Source organism: Drosophila teissieri, chromosome 3R (assembly GCF_016746235.2).
Source record: "Drosophila teissieri strain GT53w chromosome 3R, Prin_Dtei_1.1, whole genome shotgun sequence".
NCBI lineage: Eukaryota > Metazoa > Arthropoda > Insecta > Diptera > Drosophilidae > Drosophila > Drosophila teissieri.
Window position 1 is genome coordinate 20,359,339 of NC_053032.1, and position 19,895 is coordinate 20,379,233.

The 19,895-nt window shown below is 50.0% G+C and overlaps 2 protein-coding genes across 5 annotated transcripts; one reads left to right on the top strand and one right to left on the bottom strand.

Annotated features, from left to right (window-relative positions):
- Nucleotide 1: 1 nt before the first annotated feature.
- LOC122620619 (protein unc-80 homolog) lies at nucleotides 2-14,740 on the bottom strand. Of its 3 annotated transcripts, XM_043798179.1 has the most exons (30): nucleotides 14,698-14,740; nucleotides 13,760-14,014; nucleotides 13,090-13,116; nucleotides 12,772-12,792; nucleotides 12,383-12,715; nucleotides 12,030-12,329; nucleotides 11,834-11,971; nucleotides 11,467-11,780; nucleotides 11,212-11,411; nucleotides 10,965-11,146; nucleotides 10,670-10,782; nucleotides 10,419-10,436; nucleotides 9,963-10,098; nucleotides 9,408-9,843; nucleotides 9,143-9,340; nucleotides 8,462-8,747; nucleotides 8,302-8,404; nucleotides 7,625-8,242; nucleotides 6,830-7,562; nucleotides 6,624-6,761; nucleotides 6,264-6,562; nucleotides 6,028-6,206; nucleotides 5,402-5,975; nucleotides 4,757-5,314; nucleotides 4,397-4,700; nucleotides 3,388-4,337; nucleotides 1,875-3,332; nucleotides 1,216-1,384; nucleotides 490-1,154; nucleotides 2-425 (listed from the first exon to the last, which is right to left on the bottom strand). In XM_043798179.1, exons 2-30 carry the CDS (start codon nucleotides 14,003-14,005, stop codon nucleotides 192-194), a joined length of 9,930 nt encoding a protein of 3,309 aa, XP_043654114.1. In that variant the 5' UTR covers nucleotides 14,006-14,014; nucleotides 14,698-14,740; the 3' UTR covers nucleotides 2-191. The 3 variants fall into 3 exon arrangements, with proteins under 3 accessions (XP_043654114.1, XP_043654115.1, XP_043654113.1); XM_043798180.1 differs by lacking the exon at nucleotides 10,419-10,436 and having other exon boundaries at nucleotides 490-1,145; nucleotides 9,963-10,107; XM_043798178.1 differs by lacking the exon at nucleotides 10,419-10,436 and having other exon boundaries at nucleotides 8,462-8,804; nucleotides 9,963-10,107.
- A 2,295-nt stretch (nucleotides 14,741-17,035) lies between these two features.
- On the top strand, nucleotides 17,036-19,653 carry LOC122619963 (myosin light chain alkali). 2 transcript variants are annotated; one of them, XM_043797203.1, is made up of 6 exons: nucleotides 17,036-17,169; nucleotides 17,330-17,357; nucleotides 18,410-18,715; nucleotides 18,779-18,865; nucleotides 19,201-19,247; nucleotides 19,367-19,653. In XM_043797203.1, exons 1-5 carry the CDS (start codon nucleotides 17,167-17,169, stop codon nucleotides 19,242-19,244), a joined length of 468 nt encoding a protein of 155 aa, XP_043653138.1. In that variant the 5' UTR covers nucleotides 17,036-17,166; the 3' UTR covers nucleotides 19,245-19,247; nucleotides 19,367-19,653. The 2 variants fall into 2 exon arrangements, with proteins under 2 accessions (XP_043653138.1, XP_043653139.1); XM_043797204.1 differs by lacking the exon at nucleotides 19,201-19,247.
- The last annotated feature ends 242 nt before the right edge of the window (nucleotides 19,654-19,895 follow it).

The following is a 19,895-nucleotide window of genomic DNA, read 5'->3' on the forward strand; positions in this document are numbered from 1 at the left end:
TACCAAGTACTTTTATTAGTTTCTAACTCTAACTATCATATACAAAAATGGCACACAATGGAAAACAACGATTCATCTGTAAAACTCAACACCCAACAACTACCTTTTGCATGTGTAACTACAAATTCCTGTTAATTAGTGGAACCACTTGGGTTCTAAAGTTCGTAGGCCCGGTCGCCGTTCTGTGATTGTTAAATGAGTGTGTCCTCGTCCTGCCCCTCGAAGACCATCAGAAGCGAGTGCTGCGAGGGTGAGCGACCCAGGGTCAAGCCGCCCAAGGATCCATCTGGCGAAAGCAGACCAGTCTGCAGACTGTTGTTGTCCCGATAGCCGGAAGTCGAGGATGTCTGCGAAACGGAGTCCCAGGAAATCTCGCCCAGGGCCTTTGCCTGCGCCTGCGGTACCTGTTCCTCCTGCGAGGTGACCTATGAAGAACGTATGTATGCGGATTTCATGGCCAAGTACATTAGTAGATTCTGGTTGACTTACAATGCTGGGTGGTTCCATGGGCGTCAGGCGACTGCGCTTGAGCCTGAAGGTCTTTCGACTGGCCGCCTTGGATCGCTGTAGGCGTGAGCGGGTATGATCCCCGGAACTGTCCTCTGCGGGGCTTTCCGGCGAGAGCGGTGTGGTGGATGTCTCTCCGGATGAGTGCCGGAACTCCACGGACGATACGAAGCGCAGCTTGGGCGGCTGGGCCTTGAAGGGAGCCTGTTGCAACGACTGCGAATGCGAGAGATGCGAGGGCACGGCGGAGGCGGCACCGGTACCAATACCACTGCCCGATCCATGTCCCGAACCGCTCGGCGTTGGCCCCACCAGCGTGGGCGCCGATCCTGCGTCCGCCTCGCCGCTCTGGCTCTCGCTGGTCGTCGTGTGCGGATCCCGGCCCGTGGAGCTGCTCGAGAGCGACTCCCGCGGCGGGTGCAGCGTCTGCTGCGACAGCGTGTCGCTGGGCGTGCAGATCCCGCCGGATCCGCTGCGCGAGTCGATCGGCACGGCGGAGACGTGGGAGTGCGAGGCCTGGCCCGTGGTGGTTCCTGTGAAGATAGATATAAGTGAAGGTCTTTGCTGCGACTTGTGGGCTTCAGCCGCACTAGTTGCCGCCGGTGTGTCGCTCTTCTTCTGCTCGGAGCTCTCGCGATCTGTGGAGACTGAAACATGAGTGGGTGTGTGGAGCAAGGATTGGGTTTCCGTCCGTTCCGGTCCCCTTACCGTAGCGTTTCTCCTCCAGCTCGTCGCGCAGGTCCCGCAGCTCCCTGGCCAGTTCTAGCAGCAGAGCTCCCTTGGACTTAATCCCGCCCTGCGGCGGAGTTCCACGCAATCGCTCCCGGATGATGAACTGCATGTGTCGCTCGTGATCCCCAATGGGTGGCTGCGATATCTGGAAGATATGAATCGTTAATGTGGTTCGATTTTTAAACAAATTTTGGAATATATTCAAAATGGCAAAAGGTCATAGGAGGGATTGCATTTTGCGTATAGTCTTGAGGCAGAGAAGTGCAGGTCGGAAAACTACTTGGTTAAAGGAGATGTGGGTATCAAAGGATAGTTTAATCGGCTTACAGATATGCATCATAAGAAATGATAATATTAAATTAATCAAAAATGGAAACTTGAATTCAGTTAGGGGAACTTGGGTTCATGTTACCCAGGCACAAATAGGCCTCTTGCCGCTCTATATCACAGTTCATCATCATTCGACTCTCAGCTCGATTTGTATAAACCATTATCTTAAAGTTATCCCTTTAAATACGATTACTGCAAAGATGGTTAATATGTTTGGGGTCACCAGCAGTGAGCATACACCCAAGGCAAAATCCATCGTTGGGGTCACCAAAGTAGAATGGAAGTAATGAGACCCCGTTTCTTACCTTGTGCAGAATGAAGGGCAGCAGGACAATGTAGAGGGGCGTTCGGTGGGTGACCACAAACTCCATAAAGCTCCAGAGATCCGGGGCCGCCTCATTGCGCCTGCCGAGATCCCTCATCACCCGAACGATGCGGGGCCACTCGTTGGAGAGCCGGCTCTCGAAGCAGATGCACACGATGCGCAGGGCTAAGAAGGCGGCCTGGTAGAGGGACCCGGAGATGCGGGCTGGGCGCTTGGCATCCCGACTGCCGGTGAAGGTGAGTGAGCCGGCGCGTAGGTCGCCGGTCACCCGGTTTATTTGGGACACGGCCTGCCCGGTGCGACCCGCCGGCGGACTCATCGCATTCAACACGGCAGTCAGCAGGAAGGAAACGTCCGACATCTTCAACTCGCCCACGTCGGATACGCCGCGGCCCGAGCAAACCTTCAGACACAGTGGCATTATCAGATGCATTAGAAAGCCCTCGGCCTTTTCCTGCGTGGCAAACTCGGCGCTACCGCCGCATATCTGGACCAGGGAGAAACAGTCCACGGGGCTGACCACCTGCAGGGCCACCAAACGCACCACGGCCGAGCAGAAAAAGGCCGGCGGATTCTGAGACATGAGCGCTGCTCCTGCGCTGGAGACGCCCTCGGGAATGCCGGGCTCGTTGACGATCAGATTCTGCACCGTGCTGATGAGCGTTTTCATCTGCTGCCAGTGCAGCACGTACGAGTGCCGTATGATCGTCTCGTGGATGCCCTTCAGCAGTCCGGCGGCCGCCTCCCAGTCCGTATTCCTCCTGATCGATGGCTTCTTTGAGATCTTGAGGAACACCTTGTCGATGCGCCGTAGTATGGTGACCAGTGCGTTGCGCAACGTATCGTTGGACCACTCCGCCCGTGGCAGAACCGCCTGCATATAGCGCTGCAGTCCTCGACAGGCCATGGACTCCGGATCGTAGGGCGACACCTTCAGCAAGGAGTGCGCGATGTCCGCCAAACGTATGTGGCACTTGGCGTCCAGGACCTCGGTGGGTTTCGTATCACTGGGCATCTTCTTGGCCAGCTCTGCTAGACGCACGGTGGATTTCGTGAGGAAATCGGCCACCACGGAGAGTAAGACGTCACGTGGTCTTCGGTACTCGGTGCGTATCATTTCCGAATCCTCGGCAGAGTCCATCATGTTCTTGGTGCGAGCATCGGTCATGTATTTGGGATGTGTTTCCTCCTCAAAGTCCAGGCCGGGTGAACATGGAGGTCCCCGGCTGCAGTTGCGCTGCGAGGAGCCCTTGTGCTCCGGACTGTTCCGATACGGTCCATTGTAGCTCTTGGCCAGACCCTCGCAGTTGTGCACCATGGTGCGTATGGCCACCGCCAGCTGGAGGATAATATCGCGCTCCGACTTTCCCTGCAGCGGAATATAGCTGGGCGACTGGATCTGTTGCAGATAGCAGGGCAGAATGGCCTCCAAAATGATCTGAAAGGATCAATGGTTAGTGGGATTTCTATCTAGATCATAAGTATGGACTCACTAGCATTTGGTATCCGCGTGTGCTCTCTGCGGAGTAGGACACGACCATGACACATAAGGTAATGCAATCCAGAACCGTGACGTCGTCATCCTCGTCATGGTAACAAAAGTCAATGGCCTTGAGGGGCTTGGGTTCCTTGACCAGCTCCGCAATGTTTAGAGGATCCGGCGAGGGATCCTCGAGACTGAGGAGCAGGTTGAAGAGGCAGCTCGACTGCACTTTGTGGGCTTCACCGTACGTGCCATCCTCATCCGTATCGAGAATGGCGGAAACGGATCCAAACATTTGCAGGATAAAGGGCTTCCGGTTGAGCAGGTAGAACTGCTTTACCGCATACTCAATGGTGGTGGTGATCAGCTTGTTAGTCTGATGCAGGGAGTAGACTTGCAGCAGGGTGGGCATAATCATAAAGTAACCGTTCGTGGAGAAGATGTTCTTGAAGTTGAAAGCGGCGTTGATGAAGGTGGCCATCACATAGCGCATGATGCACGAATCTTCGGCGTGCAGAATGGAGGCGCCGGAAAGGACGTTCAGAAAGAGTTGGATGTCCGCTGAGTAGGCAAAATTCCCAGCCATGGCCTCGAACATGCGGGCGATCAGTCGCACCCACATGAACTTGTGCAGGACGTCCAACCCGAGCAGCACCTTTCCGTACTCGCCACCATGGTGCAGATCCAGATCCACCTCGAGTGCCTTGCGCGGAAAGGAGGGCAGCTTCATCAGCTCCTCGTGCAGGAACACCACCCGCTGCACCACCATGTCCACGTTCTTCAGAATGGCCCATGTCAAGTGCACCTTGCCGATCTCCACAAACTTCTTGGTAAGCTCCTGTTTCTGGAGCGCCAGGAAGGACTCCTCCGGACGCATAAGCATGAGACGCACCTCCGGGTATTGAGATCTCTTGAAGAAGTACAGATCACGGATGTACCAGTTGGGGTTGAGGATTTTACCTGTAAGATATCAAGAAGTAAGAAGGAAATCACCAGCTTTTAGGTCCAATCCAACTTACTGCTCTTGTAGTCTACTAGGCAGTAGTGACTCGTGTTCTTTTCATCGATGGGATAGTAATCCAAGGCCTCCTTGAGCAGCTGACAGAAAAGAGTATCCTCCTGGACGGGAAATTGAGAGGGTATGTTGTAGTCATCGTCCGCTGGTCCATGCACAACAATCTTTTTGGCTGCGGGCACATTGGCCGTTAGCAGGATGGATGCGTCGCATTGCTCCTTACGCAGAATCTGCTTCAGGTCCTTGAACATAATTCCATGGACCGAGTGCACCACCATCCAAAGCACAGATAAAGCTGAGCCAACGAGCTAAGAAGGGATGATTCTTAGGTAAACTATCTATACTTATGAAATGCAGTACCCACCTCTTGCTTCAGTTCGTTGGAAGATCTGACGTAGAACATGATGTATCCTATAATCGAGTTGTAGAGCGCAAATGCCGCCTGTTGGGGCAGACGGGGCACAAATCGGATGAGGTGTCGCAGGAGCTTGAACATCTGATCCTGGCGATCGCGAGTCAGGCGCTCAAAGACATAGCGCAGGAACAGAGCTGACTCCTCCACCAAGCACACCCAGATCACCTGGTAGGCAATCTCATATACCGCATTGCCATCCGATCCAATGGCCGCATCGTCCAGGCAGCCAACGATCTGCATCACGGAGGAGCAGAGCACGGAGGGGAAGAGAGAGTGGGCGTGGTGCAAGTGCGAGGACATGCGAGTGCCATCAAGGTCCTCCTCGATCTCATGGTCCTCCAGTTTCTCCATGCCGGGCTCATGAGATGCCTGTTGGCTGATGGGTATCATGGTGATTAGGAAACTGTGGCGCTCTGCCCGCTGTTTGTCCCTCTGCTGGCGCAGGGCATTCCGGATGGCCTCCGTCTGCTGCATCTTCCGGCTCTTGGTTGCGGTGACCAAGGATCGCTGAAAGGTAAAATGGCGTTAGACCATTAACAAAGACACCCTCCCGACCAGTACATAACCCAGTGTCTCCGCGGCCTTCTCACTCACATGTCTATCTTGGTTCAGGGTTACGTCCATGTCCTTTGTCTGCTGGACTGGCATCCAGGGTGGATCCACCACCGGCAGACTTTCGATGCCAATCTTGGGCGAGGGCAGTGTGAATTCGATGCCACCCGGTGGCACCTTGAAGGTCACATCGTGGGCATTCTCCTCCATTCGTGGCCAGACATGGAAGCGGCACTTCCACAGCACCAGATAGCGCTGAATGGCCCCAATCCTTATGTCCGGATCCTTGTGCTTCAAAGCCCTCTGCATGATGTCGAAGGCAAAGTTCTGGGCCTTCACCGAGCCCATCAAAAATACGGCGGCACTTGAGGTGGCCGTATCGTGATTGGTCTCCAGCAGGAGTTCCCAAGCGGCTGGCATTGCCTCGATGACCATCTCCTCGGTGAGCACAACTGCACCCTTTAGCAAGGTGGCGAGTGGAAAATGGAACAAGTTACGTATATGAATGCGGATGAACTTCAGGATGGGCGGTTCCTCCTGCATCTTCTTTTCTTTTTCCTGTCGAAAAGCTTTGGCCAACTTCTCCGCCATTTCCAGGTCAGGATCATCACTTATCCTGTAAGCACGTAATTAGCAATATAGTTGGGTTACATATGGATACCACCTACCGATCTTTGCGTGACAAGCTATCCTTTCGCTTGGACGGGGATGTCTGAGTGGAACTCTGTTCCGATACTTTCCTAGTGGAGCGAGCTCGAGAAGTATGTGGCTTACTGGAGGTGATGATTGTGGGCTCGACATTGGGATGATCTGCATCGAAGGTGAATCCAAACTCCTCGCCATAAACCTAGCAAATAGTAAAATGTTTTTAGCTCAAGCTAGACCTCTGTCAAGGATCTCTTACCTTTCTGGTGGCTTTGACCAAGCGAGTGCAGGATCGCATGTGTCGCTTGTAGCAAAATGGATGGCAATATCCTTTGTGGGTGCAGTAGTAGTTATAGCTGGACATAAGATCGATGATTGCTTTAAGCCATGGCATATTCTTGGCCGTATCATCGTTTTCGTTCGAGTCCGTGGGCGACTCCGGCTGCTGATCGTCGCTGAGAATGCCCGGGGATTCCTCGCCACCACTGATCATGCCCTGCTCCGAGGTGTCGCTGCGATCGGAGAGCGAGGACACCTTGCGACGTGATTGCATATTGACTGCAGGTATTAAAACAACAAGTTTAAAATAAAAATATAACAAATTCTAAGTGGTACTTACAATCGGTTTCGATGTCCTTGCTGTCCTTGGTGTTGCGACGCAGCTTCAGCGAGCGGCGCTTGAAGGATCCTCCCGTTGTGGTGGCAGTGCCTCGTCTCAGCAGGAATGGCCGAACAGCCGATGCAGTGGGTCGACGTGCTGGGAATATAGAATAATATGGATAAATATATATAATTGATAGGTGTTTAAAAGTTTACAGATGTTACCCTCTTCGCCCTCCTTGGTCAGCGTTGTGTTGCTGCTGTTCTCCGACTCATTGTCCGGTTCGTGGAGCACGAAGGATATCTTGCGCTCCGACTGGCCGGCGCCATCGTTACCGGCCGCTATCGACTGCAGGCTCTGGGCGGAGGTCTGCGAGTGACCCATGGAGCTGAGGGCCATGGACCAGCGGCGATTGGCCTCGCGATAGACCTTCTCCCAGGGCGCCGGCTTGTCGCGATGGATCAGCTTGGATGTCTTTGGTAGCATCAGGTAGGTGTCCCTCAAAAACGCAGTTATCTCGAAGAGGAGCACACAGGCGATCAGCTTCAGGGAGTGCGGACAATCATTGCCGTGGGGATTCACCGATGTTTCGTCCAGAAAGTCCTCCTCTTCGTCCTGCTGCAGTAGCTCGCGCTGCTTCTCGGGATCCGTGAGACTCGCATTGACCGCCTCGTACTGCAGCCGCTCCGTGAAGAGGATCTCCTCCAGCCTGGCGCCCACCATCTCTGCCCACTGGTGGAACATCTTGCCGGCTGCCCGTTGCAGGATGTGGGTGCGTCTGGCGCTCGTTTGGCTCACCTGCTGCTTCATCTGATTGAGATTGATGTTTGCCCCCGAGGCCCGGTAGCTGCCCACGTTCTGCTTCATCCAGGCGGGCCACTGCCCCTTGTTGCACAAGTGGACAAAGTGGGCGCACTCCAGCAGGAAGGTGGCCCTAGCCACGAGTGGAGCTTGTGGCTGCGGAACCAAACAGAAAGATAAAGAAGCGACTCTCGAAGCGGAATGGTATGTATACTGACCAGATCCAGAACGGCGGCCACCAGCTGGGGATCGGGAAAGGAGCCGGGGGCACAGGTCTCCAGCAGGAAGGAAAGTCGCAGCATGCCCACGCGCACCGGTTCGGTGGGCACCAGCTTGCGCTCCTTCAGGATGACCACCTCCGACTCGCGCGGACCGTCGCACATGTCCGAGGAGCTGCGGCGACTGAAGTCCGCCGTCTCCTCGATGCCGCCCACCTTCTTCTTGCCCTTCACAATGCCGCCGAAACGGTTCAGCCGCCGCTCGACGCGTCGCTTGGCGCGCTGAATGGACCGCCCAATGCCATCGCTCGACCGGCCGCGCTGGATCTTCAGCGAGGCGTGCCGCATGAACGTGGAGGAGATCTCCGGGTTGAGCGACCCGATCTCCAGGTCGATGGACGATGCCTCCTTGGGCGTGCCGCGGAACCAGCGCACCAAGCCGCTGAGCCGTCCCAGCGAATTGCGTTCCGAACTGGACGTGGAGTCGGACAACAGGGCGCGTTCGCTGTGACGCGGCGTCAACGTGGGTCGCACTCCGGTGGTCCTGCGCCGGAAGTTGCTCAGTGGCGACTGGCTGGTCTTGTAGTGCTCCTCGCAGGCCTCCGTCTCCAGCAGGCTCTGAAATGTACGAGGCGGGAATGAGCTTCAGATTGGGACTTAGGGATGCTGCTCACCACGGCGCAGGCGGACGAAGTGCTGCGTTTCTTCAGGAGAAGACGTCGCTGGGAACGATTGTCGTCGTTTTGCAGACTCTGATTTGCATTGGCCTGCGGAATGTGTCTGCCAAGTATGAATTTGAATAAGTAAACCTTCTCATATGTGATTTTGGTTACTTACCTGATGACACGAGTGGTCTGCGCGGAAGGACCCTTCTTGTGGGGCCTTGGAGTGACGGCCAGGATGCCGCTGAGGGCCACCAGCCGAAACGGACCGCCGTGGGCGCCCTTCACATAGGTGACCAGCTGCCGGATGTCGCCGTACAGGGCTATATTCTCCGGACCCTTCAGATCCTTGCTGGCCTCCACAAAGCGGCTGACCAGCGGCTTGAAGACCGCACCAACCACCTGGGCCTCGGCGCCGCCGCTCATGCCGCCGCTAAAATTGGTCGAATAGCCGCCCTGACCTGGTACGCCGCCAATATCGGTGTTAGCATTTTTAAATCCACTCTGTCGTTTATGAGCTATTGCATCATTTCATACATACATACATATATATATATATACAACGTATTGGTGGTGACAGTCAAAAGAATCGGGAGGTACAACTCAAAAGCATTAGCAAAATTCTTGGCATGCATAATGGGAAAATAGAACCACAAACAGCATGGGGGATGCGGATTCCGGCCGGAAGAGCAAATCAAAAGGCGTAAGGGAAGCCCAACACAAAATGGCCAATGGAACTCATAAGTCTGGTTGGATCGAGTATTAAATAGGGGGTTTTGGTGCGCCTACAATTGGTTGGCATCCAAGCCCAGCATTTGCGGTCTAGCAGCTGGCCAGCAAATAAGTGAACACTTACTCAGTGGCGACAGCAGGGAGCTGGGATCCACGCAGAAGGCCAGGAAGGCGTGGAAGTAGTCGATGAGCTCCGGCAACGGCGATGTCTTTACCATCTCCTGCATGAAGCGCTTGGTCCTTTGACCAGCCTGCCGCAACATCCTGGACAGGATCTTCTGGCATTGGTTGCGCAGGAAGTCAGCCGGTGGCCCACGAACACCTAAAAATATATTAAATATCATCAACAGAATGTGGAATATATTTACAGCTCAGTAGGGTCGACCTACCATCATTGCAACCGTGTGGACATCCCAGGACCTGCAGCGCTCTCCTGGTAATGCTCATCGAGATCTCGTGGGCATGCTCACCCAACTTGAGCACACCCATTTCAATGAGCAGCTCGCAGATGTTCAGACCCGCTTCCAAAACGCGGAGTGAGCAAACCTGTGCCGGATCCCGCTTGAAAACATTGCTAATGGCCAGCAGGATAATCTCGTAGTCAATCCCGCCATCGCGTGTTATGTAAAAGGAGGAACCCGGCGCCTCCGACTCATCCACGCCCGTATAATCGATGTGGGAGTCCGTGTGGGAGCGCAGCATTTGGCCACGGTAACGGGTGGTGGTGCTGCCCATACCTGTGCTACCATTACCACCTCCGTTTCCAGCCATGCCAGCTATACTGCCGCCATTACTCAAGGCATCCAGCTGGGAGTCAATGGAGCCCTGTGGGAAAATAATTGGGTCTCAGTAGTAGTTCATTATCATATCTCGAGTGCAAACTTATTTCGCCAAGGACAAACCTGGCAGACCACGTTCGAGTCATAACAATGATAATGGCTCACCTGACGCTTCATGTAATCAGGCGAAGGTGTGGGCGTGTGCTCCGTCACCGTAATGATGGGATTCCGGGGATAGAAGGCCGTAGAGCGCGGACAGGTGGCCTGCGATGGCCTGGGGGCCTTGGGCGGCTCAACGTATCTGTAAAATCTTGTATTTTGTAGGATACGTGCGAGAAAGCGTGTGTGTGGCATTAGTCAAAAACGGCGTGCGGCAAGCTGAGGGATCAGGGGTGGTTACTAGAGGGATAGCCAGGTGATAGTTGGAGAAAGATAGTTGGGTGAAAGTGAAGGGTGAGAAAGTAACAGGCTTGGACAGGTGCCAAAAGGTTAGCATACAAGAGGTAGTACGAGTAAAAGGAGGGAAACCATCATGGGCACATGGAGCACATAAAGCATAGAGTGTTTCTTGGAGATCCAGATACAAATCATAGTCAGTTAGCTTGGTAGACCGAAACTCACCCGCTATCAAGCAGACAGCTGGTTGTTCATTGGAGAAGAGTAGTACAAGGCATAGGGTATAGAATATATAGCATTAGCATATAGCTCGACAGCAAAGAATGAGTCTCTGAAGAGTGTGGAATTTCGAGAATCGTTTGGAAGTGTCACCTGTTTGGTATGGATGTGTGTTTTTTTGGTCTGGTGTCAGAGGCCTGATTAAGAGTCAGTCGTATTCTTTTGATTTTGGCTAGCTGGGGGATTTATATATTTACCTCAGACTGGGCATGGACTTGCCCTTGATCAAGTTACTGGCTGGTTCGCGACTTATCATCGAGGCCGATCGAGAGAGCTTCTTCTCACCCGTGTCCAGGCTGCGATGGTACTCCTATGTGATATCATAGAACAATATTACTATCGGTCAGTGTGAATATGGGGGTACATTTAGATAACATTAAACTCTCAAGCCAAACGAACACCATTTAAAATGTAACATTTATATGGGGATTATAAGCGGGAGCCAGGCAGAAACACGTAAGAACACTAAACATAAGTTTTTGCTCCGCTTACTGCATGTTGCAGTGGTGTCTTGCCATTGGCTGAGTTTGTATCGAGGCCTACTTTTTCCAAATTCTTCTCCGACTTCGAGAACATCTTGGTCTCCACGAAAGCCCGCAGATCGGCCATCTTAACGCGTTTCTTCTTCTCACTGCCGCGTCTTTCCGTAGTGCTGGGTGCACTTTGAGGTTCTTCTAAAGAGTTTGGTTGAAAGTATACATAAGAAAGGGTGATAGAACCAGTAGAACTTATAGCGTACCTGCCGCACAGGCTGTCACCGTGGGCGATGGATCTGGTATTTCAATGTAATCCTTAACCACAGAACTGCCTGGACTATCACGACTATTGCTGCCTGGTCCCTGGTACAGTGAAATCTCGATTTGCGGTATGGGCAAGGAGTTCGAGCGCTTGCGAGGTTGGTTCAAAGTGATGGCCGCCTCCTCGCCAATGTCACTGAGTCTGAAATGGAAATGGCAGTTATGTGAGTTGAACATCATATATTAGCTATTATTACCGATTGTATAGATACTGCAGGCTCCAGAAGATGCCCTCCTCCTGCCAATGGGAGATGAAGAGGCAGCGGAGCACTGCCACATCCAGGAAAGTGGCCGCGGACACATCTGCCTTGATGCTCTCCGACTTATCCGAGTCCGTCTCCTTTTCGATGGAGGCACTGCGCTTCTCCTTCATCGAGGCACCGCGCATGAGTTCCTGCTGATCAAACTCGAACTTGGTGGAGGGCATCTTATCCTTGTCGCGGGAGTTCATGGACTGGCGACTTCCTCGGCGACTCTGGGACTGTTGCTGTTGCAGCAGACTGGCATCGGCCTGGTCAACAAGATACATTGGTGGATGCTTACTTACATGGTTTATGAGCTTACCGTAAAGAATGAGTTATCCATTAGTTGCGGCGCTGAAGGCAGTCTGAAGATGACCACACGTTCATCCTCCACGCTGGAGGCTTCTTCTGGTATGGTTTCGGGAAAGGCAAACTCCTTGGGCGAAGAAACCCAGGAACCCTAGATGTAAGCAAAGTTGTAGAAACAATCAATTACTTTAGATTTGTTTTAAACCAACCTCCTCGTCCTGCCTTCCATAGTCGGAGATACCGCTCTGCGGCGAATCCGCCTTGGGTGACATGGCATCCGCACTGAGTGAGTGCTTTCGGGCTGGGAAAACATCCGTGGATCCTTTTGGAGTGGGTGCACACAGCAAATTGCGAGCCTTGGGCTTTACGGGAGCTGTGAAACATGGAGCTCCGGGTGCTCGATTATCCCACATTCCCTGCCAGAGCTTAATGCCATTCTCCAGGCGAAAGTTCTGGAAATCCGATTCCTTTAGATGGTGTATAATGGGTGCAAATAGGTACACAAAGAGCTGAAAGGAAAGGGTATTAAATATGTCTATATATAAACGTAGTATTAACTTACCGTTATAGTTGGCACAGAGAACAAGTACTGATCAATGGACTTCGACTTGGGCTCCGCCGCATCTCCCAAGCCCAGATCCTCGCCGCCTTCATCGTCGGCACATTCCTCGGCGGCGTAGAGCAGGATCCACTGCATGGTGTAGAGTAGCTTGGTCTCCACAGGACCTATGGCCTGCATGTCCTTGACGCGGTTGTAGAGCAGAGCGGCACAGGCATGCATGACATGTGGCAGAGCTCCTTGCAACAGACGCCATCGGGGAATCACACCCAAACCCTTCGTGAGGGGCGGTGACAGCCCAAACTGAATGTTCTGCACAAGCACTTTCTCAAAGGACTGCAAAATGGGTGTCATAAATATTATATTACAACCCTGTTTATGCTTAGACTCACCTTGCAGGCTTCCTTTGACTCCTGAACATCGAAGATATGGCGGAGAAATTGTTAAATTTATAATAAAACACTTGAAGCACAAATGATTTAAAGCTACCAAGATTACAGCAAAATATAGGGGTCTTCAGACAAAAGAAAAACAATCTTAAACATAGGTACATAAAACATTTAACATATACAATATAAAGGGCACAAAATGAAGCTTTTAACCTCAATATTACACATATTTTTCACATAATATGCATGTAGTTAAACATTGAGCAAAGAAGCTTGAGGAAAAAAGGGGGTTACTCACTACTACAAACATTTATAACTTACATGGTGTCCCGGTGCATGTTGACAAAACTACATTCAGATTCAGACAAATTGCGAAAGATTTTACAATGTTAATTTGTACAGTTTGTCATTGTAGTTGTGGTTTTAGTTGGGTTGTGTATAAAGCATACTGACTGTACTACACACAAGCGCAGGAAAAGTTTCCAAGCCTACATTGAGCTGGGCAAAAAGTGGAGCATACTTTTTTGGGCGGTCATTAAATCATGTTCGTGGCTGTATGAAACTTTTCCCGGCCTGGCACAAATGGAAGACAGGGCTGTTGTTTAGTTTGTGGAAGGTGGCCGTGTTAGTAGTTGTTAAAGAAAAATAAATCGAATGCAGGAAAGTATATAAAACATCAAACATCAAAGTTGGGGCTCAAATTTGGCTTCCAATTTTCCATGATTTTGGCGGAGTGAAATCAAAAGGAGAAGACATTGAACACAATTTTTTGGTCTTTAATGCGAATTGCTTGTGCCAATCTGAATGCCAATTTGGTTTGGGTTTCGGTATGTTACACAGTCCATCCTTACAACAAACACGCATAGCGAATATACAGCACCCATTCTTGTATTGGGAAAATGGTTCCTTATTGTTGGCCCTCTTAGCTCTTTTCGTTTTCTATCTCTGGCAATTGACTTAGATGTTGTTGGCAGGCCCTAGCCAAACTCACCAGACAGGTAGACTCGTGCAGTTTGCCCAGCTTGGGCCGGATGAAGGGCGCTATTTGCCGCCACAGGAATGTTTGCACGGACACCGGCAAGCCGAGGTCCTGCAGTCCACTGTCCTGGTCAAAGTCAAAGTCATCGTTGTTGTTGTTCGCCGCATGGCTGTTGTTGTTCGTCTGCAGGTTGTTGTTGTTGGTGGCGTTGCTTGTTGCTGCTCCCGTTGCGGCTGTCCCCGCGGCATTCGTCACCATGGTGGCCAGCTGGAATGGCACAAGGACACAAATCAAATGGCGTGCAACAGCTGGCCATGCCGAGCCATTCATAAAACCAAGTGGCGCTGGGGGCATTAGCATATGTGCAACAGGTGTTTGCGTGCGCAGGCCCAACACGCTGCTCCTGTTGATTTCCATTTGCTATTTTTCCCAGCGACTAGGTCAGTGCCACTCATGGCACTCCCCCGCTGCCCAAAAAAAGCCGACCAAGTTTTCGGTCCTGGGACGCTGCGCAGAACGCAGACTCCGCATCAGCGGCGAGAACGAGGCGACTGGGTTATAGATACAGAACTGGGTTTCTGGTATACATGCTAATTTGGGGCAAAAATTTTCACAGACTTATATAACCCGAGCTGGGATTGTGGAAAATTTCACTTTTTCCGCGATTAATCGCTGTCGCACTGTCAATTGTTTGCCATTTAGCACACACTCAAATCAAACGTGGCCAACAATTCGCTTGATTGGCGCCGCACCCACTGGAAATCGCTTCTGGCCATCACAACTGGGCTGGGCCCCTTGGACAGGCACTAATTGCAGAGCCTTTCTGCCGTTGGCGCCCGCACAGGGACCCTGAAGCACTTTTTGTTTGATTTCAATTTGTGTATTTTGCCCGTTTTTGCCCTTTTTTCTGCACTCCAACCAGTTTTCTTTGTGGCTCTGCAAGGGCTTACCTTGATTTGCGCGTAGCCAGTTTCGGATAACGTTTACTGCTGGAGCGTTCGGATGCAACTGAGACAAGCGTCGTTAACTGACGAGCTCTGAGCTCCCCGTCGTTGTTATCCTCCGTATGCCATCGTTTCCAATGCCGACAGCAGCGGGCCAGCAGTGCGTATACAGGATATTTTGCCGAGAAACACACACACAAGCGCAGAGAGTCATACTACCACCACCCGCACTCAGCATTAAGTATACGCACTGAATGGGCGACAAAAAGGCTGCTCTCCGTGTACGGGGTGTCCTGGCACTTGTTATGGAATGCCAGAACACACTGTCCCACCAGGACACCCTGTTTCTGAAGCACACTTATCAATGATAACAAATGCCTGAGGGTGGGCATTGCGTATACGCCGCGGGGCGGCCATTAAACTCCTTTGTCTACGAGCCTCCGGGGTGTGACTGCAAATAAATAATGTGGTATTTAAGTAGTAATGGCCAAACATAAGTCGCTGTCCTTTCGGACTTGAGTGGAAATGAAATTTACAGCCCTGCCTTTACTCACTAATTAATCTTCTAGCTGATTAAGCACACTTTGCTTTAAACTGGCTAAGTCCTTTCTAAAATGTTTATATTCTCCCTATTTTGTTGATTAACATTAGTAAAAGGAACTTAAGCTCTGAGATATCTTAAAATAACTTGATTACCAGCGCACAAAGCCCTTAATCCAAAAGTTGTTTACAGAAACGAGTTCTATAAATACAAGCACATGATTTCAGTCTCAAGGGGCTATTTATCAATGACTTGCGCACATTAATCTGCGCAGATTCGTGGCCACCATCGGCTGCTGATAGCAGCTGTTCAATCAAGGACCAAATCGGCCCAAATACTCATGCACCAGTTACTCCCCCACCAGCAACAACAGGTGGCCCCAAGGAGTAAACAATAACAAAGCCAGGGAGGCTGCGCGGCCAAAAGCCGAACCGAAGGCTCAATGCATTGAGAGACAGGACGAGACAGGATGTCCCAGAGAGTGGGTCTGATGAGCATCAGCCGGAAGTTGGGCGCACAGCTGGGCTCAAAACTGGGTCAAAGGAAGGCCTGTCTGAAGGCACGGACACGTACGTGTGTACATGTACATCTATATAGAATGTCAAGGACATGGGTAGATGGGTACATGGAAATGGATGTGCCGGTGGTGCCAATGGCCCGCTTGGCTTAATGGCCACTTCCTTGCCAGATTGGCCGCCTTTAAAGCACCTCGCTTACCCTTCAGGCTTGATCGGTCATTATATACCTACCAGCACCCATTTACCTATGCAAACAATTCGAGCCTCTAGTTGTTGCTGTACATTTTTGCTCTGAATACGCTGCGTGTATCTGTGTCATAGTTTTTATAAATAGCACGCATTAAAATGTTGTTGAGGCGGCACACAAAGCACAAGAACACAAGAAGGCGCCTGAGGGGCCAGTGGTGCGCCTTCTATGTAGATGAGATGCCAACGAGGAATAGAGCATTTTGGAGCATGTATAATGTATAAATATTGAAAAGGCTTTCAGGTGTTCTGGCGGTCGGACAAACAAGAAATCGGGCATCTAACACCCCCACATACGACCGGCTGACAAAACATTTCGAATGATAACAGGCCAACAGGCTAGAGACGTGAGAAATAGAAAATACGTACGGGGCTTGCCAAAAAGACGATCAGGGTCGATGAGTGTATAAATATATACATGTATAGGCCAAATTTATAGTATAGTACATAGTGCCATCGAAACATCTAAACATCTACACATACCCCGTGAAAACGCCAGCATGGAGGCGCAATCTATTGCGCAGCGCTAAACAATCAGTTTCCATCCCCATCCCCAACCCTCCTGAGTGTGAAATGTTGCCCAGAAAATATTATCTGCAAAATCATCTGTAACATCGAATGATATTCAACACTATCCGGCTGGGAATGCCACAAGCGATTATTATTTTGCCTTCACGAACGAAGGAAAAAAAGAACAAAAATCCACAGAATTGCCGAAAAAAACAAAATGCTTAAAAATAGCCCGCCTAGAGAGCGGACAACAAATGGCTCTGGCTCCATAGGAGAGCCCCAATATCTGGTGGTCGATGGTCCATGGGATCCCAAAGAAGAGAGGTGGCATTCGAAAAAGTTCCCCAAGATGAAAGTAAATTCTTGCCATCGCACATTCTACTGCGTATATTTCGGTGTGTGTGTATAGCCTTGCGCAGGAAAAGAGCGAGCGTTTCGTCATCCATTCGTATTCGTACTCGTATTCGTTTTTGAATTCGTATTCGCAGCTATGGCTGTAGCTGTATCTGTATCTGCATCTGTATCTGTAGCTGAGTGCTCGGCGATCGGCTGGTTGGCTTTCACCTCAGAATTACCTTGCCGTACTGCCGCTGACGAATAACGTTCAGTCGAGACCGAGCTCATCCGCGATACAGTTGATTTTCGCATCAAACAGACAAAATGGTGAGTGCCCAGTCGGCCAAGGAATCTTCACACATCTTCCACCAATATCCACCAATATCCAGTGATATATACTATGTATATATGCATCAGCTGAAAACGCCACATTTTCCACACTCGAATTAATGCCAAACTCTCAAATCTTTTTCGATTCCGTTGACAGGCTGATGTTCCAAAGCGTGAAGTTGAAAGTAAGTTAAAAAAAACCCGCACAAAAAGGATTATCTCTAACCTCAAACGAAATCCATCAAAGTTAAACCAATAAATCATATTGAATGAAAGAGGTAACAGAATGCCTAGCAAAAAGGACTAAAAACCAGCAAAAAAGTATCCATAAAAATACAGATTACATAATGTGCGCGTGTGAGATACACAACAAAAAAGTACACAAAAGTCGGTGAACATATTTCGTAATCACTTGGAATATAACGCATACATATACGCGTGCCTATATATAACACTATGCGGAAAATTTTCATTAAGGAATGCCGTCGTCTATATGCATCGCCTGATCTATTTTCATCGATCATTTTCGTCGACCAGAAACCGGGACGGATAAAGGTTGCCAACACAATTCCGGTAGCGAAAATCTAGTGCAAAGTTAAGTTTATCGAGTTTATTGAGAAAAGCCGCGGAAAACAATGAAAATCGTGTGTGTATATGTCGCGAACCCGAAGGCGCGATCGTCATCGAGCCGAAATGCTGGTCGCTTTGAGATCTAATTTTGGCCAAGTTATTTCTTCAGATTTATTTTCGATCAAACGCACAGCGAAAGAGATGAGAGAACTACGCGACTTTGTGTGTATATACGCCTATACTATGTACTCTATATACTGTGTATATAGCGCAGACGAGGGCGAAGGCGTTCGGTTCGGGTGTCGGATTACGTATACGTAGTGTGTTCTTGGGGCTGGCAACTCTCCCAGATCCCCCATCCCCGATCCGCGATCCCCACTCACGCATACACACACACAGCAAGTAGGCAATGCCCAGCCATGTCAAGATTTTCATGATGACCAAAAATGTGCGTACCAGAAATTTCAGGGTTACCACATCGACCCCGTTTTCGAACTGAAAAAGGGTGGTCAACACCCACCTCGGCTAAAGTATTTTTAAAACAAATAACGAGGCAACCTAATCAAAATGAAAAAAAAATATAAAATATAAAACAATAATTTGATGGGATTTACGTTTGATGACTTGCGATCAAAATGCAAATGCTAATCGAGTTCCTTTCGCGCAGATGTCGAATTCGTTTTCGAAGTCATGGGCTCCCCCGGTGAGGGCATCGATGCCGTCGACCTAGGTGATGCCCTCCGCGCTCTGAACTTGAACCCCACCTTGGCGCTGATCGAGAAGTTGGGCGGCACCAAGAAGCGCAACGAGAAGAAGATCAAGCTGGATGAGTTCCTGCCCATCTACTCACAGGTCAAGAAGGAGAAGGAGCAGGGCTGCTACGAGGACTTCATCGAGTGCTTGAAGCTCTACGACAAGGAGGAGAACGGCACCATGTTGCTGGCTGAGCTGCAGCACGCCCTGCTGGCGCTTGGTGAGTAATCTGCTTGGATATATATCCTGGGATATCCCTCTAACTTCTTGTATCTACCAAAAGGTGAGAACTTGGATGACGAGCAGGTGGAGACCCTGTTCGCCGACTGCATGGACCCCGAGGATGATGAAGGATTTATCCCCTACTCCCGTAAGTATTCGTTCCTTGGACGACCCTGATTTGATGTTTTTTTTTTTATTCGTTCATATACGATTTGTAAACGCCGTTTGTCTATTCCACATGTCACTCTTTGTCTGCGCACAAACCAAAAAATCCCCACCATACTGCACTGTGCACTTTGTATCCACCAACTCGACCTGAAAATCAAAAAACCAAAAACCAAAAAACCCAAAAATGTGTGTATCCATGTTTGCGTATCCATTCCATCCAACTCCCGAATGTCAAATGGTATGGTCTCTGCACGGTGATTGCGTCTTGTTTACCCGCCGTTTGTCGTCGATCCACTTGAAATTGAATGCAAACAGAGTTCGTCCAGCGCCTGATGAGCGATCCCGTCGTCTTCGACTAAACAGTAAGTAGGGATGCTGGAGCCCCAGGCCCACACTCTTATGATGTCCGGATGTCTACTTGTCCAACGAATTGGGGAAAACACATGCTGATAATGCCCGTTTTTCACTCTCTACTCCACAGCATTCCTCGCCAGAATGTGTGACAGACCAGATCAGCTAAAATAGTTGAAAACAACAGCTTCAAACCAACTACAACAACACCAACAAACTTTTAGCGACAACCATTCTCCATAGATGTTATATTCATCGCTAACTCTCTCTATCTCTCTCGTATATTATTTTAATTAAAAATTACTTCTGCTACTACAACTGCAAAATTGAACTTCAAGATAATATTATTTTTTAAAAAATAAAAAAATTTAAATTATAAAATAACGAAAACAACAAAAAAACTGAAAAATATTCAAAGTTTTGTGCACCATCATTTCTTGTTATGAATTATTTTGTTGGTTCAGCCAAATGCAAAGCAATAGTTAATGATGATTTTATATGAGACGTGAATAAACCAAATAGCAAATAATATAATGTTTAGGCAAATTCAACATCCGAAAGCGCCCAAAAAGGCAGTTAACAAGTCACCAAATGTGTGAATGGCGGCCTTTTAGCCTTCTCAGTTTACCATGTGAATGTGTGAAAGTGAAATAAGTCAA